This window comes from Carcharodon carcharias, chromosome 2 (assembly GCF_017639515.1).
Source record: "Carcharodon carcharias isolate sCarCar2 chromosome 2, sCarCar2.pri, whole genome shotgun sequence".
Lineage (NCBI taxonomy): Eukaryota > Metazoa > Chordata > Chondrichthyes > Lamniformes > Lamnidae > Carcharodon > Carcharodon carcharias.
Window position 1 is genome coordinate 229,859,663 of NC_054468.1, and position 6,000 is coordinate 229,865,662.

The 6,000-nt window shown below is 41.2% G+C and overlaps 1 protein-coding gene across 1 annotated transcript in view; it reads left to right on the top strand.

Moving 5' to 3' along the window:
* The window catches only part of aig1 (androgen-induced 1 (H. sapiens)), a 128,733-nt gene extending 125,280 nt beyond the window's left edge, over window positions 1-3,453 (top strand). Inside the window, exon 6 of the mRNA XM_041216874.1 lies at window positions 3,373-3,453. Within this exon, the coding sequence (XP_041072808.1) occupies window positions 3,373-3,413 (41 nt within the window). The 3' untranslated portion in view covers window positions 3,414-3,453. The remainder of the gene's footprint in view (window positions 1-3,372) is intronic.
* Window positions 3,454-6,000: the final 2,547 nt, after the last annotated feature.

The window sequence follows — 6,000 nt, forward strand, 5'->3', positions numbered from 1 at the left end:
GCACATGGGCACACACTACACTGCTCTGCAGCTAGCTTTTTAACCCATTTTTCCCTGTCTATTCCTGTAAGGAGAAAAAAAAAACATGTATTGTGCCCGGAGTTTGTTTTCTTTGACCTCCGACTATTTTACACATTCTGAGGTATGAATCCACAGAAGATGGATTTTAGATGACTGCTGAGGTGTGCAAATCAGTCTTCTGTCACTGCAACCACAGGAAATTAAAGTTCAGTCTTTTGCATCTTTCCTATCTCCCTTTCAAGTGTCTCTGCCTGAAGAAGGCTATGGCACCTTTTCAAGTGCGACATTCCATGCTCTCTCAGAACGTTCCATAAAAAGTTCAATATGCCCATAATTAATTTGTGGCTGTAATCAGCTTTTCATGACACCTTAGGGACCTTCGTCTCTGCCTGGAGTTGTCTTAGATTGATCTGCTTTCCGATGATGCCATATCTGATTTTGATGACAGGATCACCATTGTGGAATATATTGGAGAGCATGGTGGAGAAAAACATGCTGAAGAACGACACACAGCTCTGTTTAACTCTTTTAATGGGTCAGAAGACTCACCATCATCCAGGACACACGCGAGTGTGCCATCAATAGTCAATCCGTTCTGATGAATTTCTCAGAGCTACCGAATTTCTCCATTACCTTCGAAAGGCCCTCACATCTGACTGTGTCAAAGGCCTTGGTCAGGTCAACAACATGATGTGGAGGTCTATGTACTGTTCTTGGTATTTTTCCTAAATTTTTCTGATTTTCAAGTGACGTAAGATGTAAAGGCCACAAGTTATGGCACTCTGGTTGTGGGCCCTTCAATCAGAACTGAGTCTTGGTAACAATTCTTGGCTAATTTCTTTTCAGCGGGAGTATTGAATGCAAGATATGAGGTCAATTTTGCTCCTTCATCTGAGAGGGCCATCCAGAGATCAGGAGTGTTTTTTCTTTAATCCCTTGTACAATGCTAAAAGATCACTAAAAATTAGTCCATTCTATGTTGGAAAAACTGTTCATCTGATGCTTCTTGTCCCTTGAACATGTACAGATTATTGCTGCATTGTAATAAATTTTTAAAAATATTTTGTGTCTGATATCACTTGGCACAATGCTGTGATAGTAATCTGTTGCTCATTAATCATGGATCTCAGGGACATATGTTCCCATTTTTGAAATGGTCACTTAGAGTCATAACAGCACAGAATGAGGCCATTCAACCCATCGATCCTATGCTGGTTCCCCATGGAGCAATCCAGTCAGACCCACTCTTGTGCTCGGTCCTCGTAGCACTGCAGGTTTATTCCCTTCAAGCGTCCATCCAATTTCCTTTTGAAATCATTGTTTCCACATCCAATACCCTCGTGGGCAGAGAGTTCCAGATCATTATCACTCACTGGGTTCTTCCTTGCATTCCCTCTGCATCTCTTGTCCAAAACCATAAAATTGTGTCCCCTTGTCCTTGTACCTTCAGCTGATGGGAAGAGTTTTCCCATGTCTGACTCATCTAGGCCTGTCATAATCTTGTACACCTCTATCAAATCTCCCCTCAGTCTCCTTTTCTCCAAGGAGAACACCTCCAGCCTTTTCAACTTAACCTCATAATTAAAACAACCATCCCTAGAACCACTCAGGTAAATCTCCACTGCACCCTCTCAAAGACCTTCACATCTTTCCTAAAATGTGGTGACCAGAACTGAACACAATACTCAAATTGGGGTTACCAAAGCTTTATATATGGTCAGCATAACTTCCCTGCTTTTGTACTTAATTATTTATGAAGCTCAAGGTCACAGATGCTTTTCTGTCAATATGTCCTGCCACCTTCAAAGATTAATGCAATGCACCCCTAAGTCCCTCTGTTCCTGCACACTTTAGAACTATGCCATTAAGTCTATCTTGCCTGCTCCTATCCCATCTATCAAAATACATCACCTCACACTTATCTGTTTTAAATGCTGTCTGCCACTTGTCTGCCTGTTCTGCTAGCCTATCTATATCCTGTTGCAGGCAATTCGTATCATCCTCACTGTTTGCCATTCCTCCACGTTTAGTATCATCAGCAGTGGTTCTAGCGCTGAAGAAATATCTGTTCTATGGAATGGAACTTAAATTTCATTTCATGGCAGCATCAAGCACAATTAGATCAACATGGAGTAGACCCAGAGCAAAGCTCTGTCCACATTGTTCCCAGCAAAATAGTAACGGGGGAGGCTATTCAGCCCATCGTCTGTTTCACTATTCAATTGGATCGTGGCTGATCTGTATTTTAACTCCAACCACCTGTCTTTGGTAAGGTATCTTAACTCCAATCTCATCAGACCATCTCCTACTTGCTATGTTGGTTAGAATTTTCAGAATCCCATGTTAACTTATCATTTCAGACTAAGGGTCAGATTAAAGGAATGCAAGTTTCCTTTCTTTAATAGCATTGAAGAATCTTGGATTGAAAGGGGTTTGGGATAGTTGTAATGTAGACACTGGAGAATGCAAATGCAGAGTGTAAGATGGACTATTAAATGGCAAATTTCACCCTGAGTCCACGATGTTGGTTTTAGGAAATAGAAATGTTGCACTGTGAGGACGAGTTCCTAATTTTAGCCATAATGCAATGTGGAGTTCACTTGTACAATGAGTGCTGGGATGGCCCTCACTTGTCACCAGCATCAAGCCAAGGTGCAAGGGGAGAAGCAGCACTCAAACCCATCTCTGTAAACACTCTGCAACTGGGTCAATTGATGCAAGGGGAGTTGGTGGTGTAGTGGTAATATCACTGGACTAGTAATCCAGAGGCCTAGCCTCGTGTCCTAGGACATAGGTTCAAACCCAGCATTGAAGCTGCTGGAATTTAAATATTAGTCTGGAAATGAAATGTGGTGGTGGGACTAGAAAATGTGGTGAGCCAGCCAAAAGTCCATTCACTTCAGTGGGACTAGAAAATCCTGATGGTTGGCAGGGCTGGAAAATTCTGGCTGAAGCCTCAGTAATAGTGACCATGAAACTATCTTTGATTGTCATTAAGAACCCATCTGGAAGGAAATCTGGCCTACATGTGACTCAGACTCACAGCAATATGGTTGACTCTTAACTCCCCTCTGAAATGGCCTAGAAAGCCACTCAGTTTAAGGGTAATTAGGGATGGGCAACAAATGCTGGCCTAGTCAGTGATGTCCACATCTCATGAAAAAATTAGAAAAGCTACAGGCAGAAACCCCAGTGATGGATAGGACAGGTATTCTGTGGAGGACCTACAGGTGCAGAGGTTTTGAGCTGCAGGTGTACTCCTGGCTGTATTATAAGTACTACCGATGTGCACAAAGAATGAAATGTAAAAGAACTTCACTGAAATACATATATCTGCTTTGTTATTTCTAGATGTAGAAGAAAGGGTTGACACTAAGAACAAAACAGACTGACACAAGGCAGAAGATATCACAACCAGAAGCTGCGGGGGAAAAAAGGAACAGATATTACTATGTCCAAACAATGTTATGGAATCACAGTCATTAACCTCATGAACCTCAGTCCAGCCAGCTTGGTTGGAGCTAAATCATCAGACTAATGAGATCATCACATCAAAAAGGTCATTGGTTAATTCATAATAAGTAACAATTCACAGTTGTCAAGTTACAGAGGTTGGGTTTAAAGAGGTGTAAACTGTAAGAGACAGGAGTGTAGACTTTCCAATTAGTGTGCTTTCAACACCAGTGTTAACACAGTTATTTTGAATGAATCTACATTGGCATTAAGTCAATGATATCAACAAAGCCAGATTAAGATATTCCTGTATATTTGCAGACTTCACCACTTTCACATATTTCCAGCTCCCTTTCATGATGTTGTATTTCTGTGAATCTTCAGTATGTTTCTTGACACACTGGCATTTTCTTATAATATATTGAAGGTACTGTAGCCCTCTATTTTCTTGAGACCGAACTCTTGCACATTCAAGATTAGGCCTTCATTCTTTTTTCTTAATTTTAAAATTCTCATCCTTGTTTTCAAATCTCCTCATGGTCTTGTCAAGCTCTGTAATCTCCAGCCCTTCAACTCGCTGAGATATCTGCACTCATCTACTTCTGGCCTCTTGAACATCCCCAATTTTAATCACTCCACCATAGGTGTTGCTAAAGCTCTGGAGTTCCCACTCAAAGCCTCTGTCTTTTCCTTGAAGATGATCCTTGAAATCTATCCCTTTTATCATGCTTTTGTACATCTGTCCTAATTTGTGGCTTGGTGTCAAATTTTGTTCGATAAAGTTCCTGTGAAAGACCTTGGGATGTTTTACTGTGTTAAAGGTGCTGTACAAGTACGAGTTGTTGCCTGCTTAAGGGCCTCAATTAGCAATGGGGGGCAGGAGGGCTGTCCACAGGCTTTCCTGCCTTGGACTTAATTGGGATGGAGATGGGAAGGTGGCAACTCACCCAATTAATTACCCCTGCCACCAAACTCGCCATGGTGGAGAGCACTAAATTCCGACCAATGTTTCATGTCGAAGACCTTTCATGAGAATTGGCAAAAGTTTGAAATGTGATAGGTTTCAAACAAGTGAAATGGGGGAAGGTGAAAAAAAAACAAAAGGGAAAAAATGCGATTGAGTGGATGACAGGAGAGATTAAGTGACTAAAGGGTTGGTAGTGCAGGGCCAAAGGGAGTAATAATGGGACAAGTTAAGGAACAAAATATGTGACTAGAGGAAGTGTGAATGGCAGAAGGATGAACAGAGGAGGTGTGAATAGCAAAATGATGAACAGAAGAACAGCAGGAAACGCAGTTCCCTAGTGTACTTGAGCTTCATTGGAACATTGCAGGGGGCTGAGGACATAGAGATCAGTGAGGTCAACATATAAAATACCCTTGACATATATTAGCAAGTGCCTGGCTATGTTGACACCGTTCATAGACAAGAGTGCAACAAGGAAGACCCTCATTAAGCCAAAACTGGGAACTCAAATCATGCCCCTGAACAGCTCCACACCAATAGTGTATCAGGGTACTGCTTTTTTTTTAAACAATGTAATAATATAGTAGAATTTCTGCATTCGGCGCAGGTGGTAATTCCAGTGCAAACTGCACCCAAAATTATGCCCATTTCGAAAAGTGATCTTTTCCTTTGAAGTTCGTGACCCTGAGCTCAAACTCATTTACAGATTGCGGAATGCAAAATGTGCCATGAACCAGCACAATCAGGTAGTGTTCTAAAATGTAATTATTTGAAAGAAAACGCTTTAAATGTAGTTCTTGATATATTTAAAAGTGGAAATTTGGTGCAGTTTGAATTTTAGAGACCCGAAAATGGGTTTAAACAAAAAAAGAGGAATTTTGACTCTCCATACTAACTTTTAAATGACTGAAAATAACCTTTAAAAATATACAGAACCATTTGCTAGTTATATTTGGGGCACTGTAGTCCAAGTACTTAGTAACTTTTTAAAAAGAACGTTGCATTCAAATCTTTCTGGGTTTCTGGGCCTATCCTCGATGGAGTTTAGAAGGATGAGGGGGGATCTGATTGAAACTTACAGAATACTGAAAGGCCTGGATAGAGTGGACGTGGGGAAGATGTTTCCATTAGTAGGAGAGACTAGGACCTGAGGGCACAGCCTCAGAGTAAAGGGAAGACCTTTTAGAACAGAGATGAGGAGAAACTTCTTTAACTAGAGAGTGGTGAATCTATGGAATTCATTGCCACAGAAGGCTGTGGAGGCCAGGTCATTGAGTGTATTTAAGACCGAGATAGATAGGTTCTTGATTGTTAAGGGGATCAAAGGTTACAGGGAGAAGGCAGGAGAATGGGGTTGAGAAACTTATCAGCCATGATTGAATGGTGGAGCAGACTTGATGGGCCAAATGGCCTAATTTCTGCTCCTATGTCTTATGGTCTTATGGTTTTCTAAAATGTACCTATTAGTGTTTGTGACAGGAAGCTCCAGTTTAATTTTTACAGACCCCTACCCAAAGGTCTGCAAAATAGTTCAATCAGCAAAAACTCACCATCGTGAT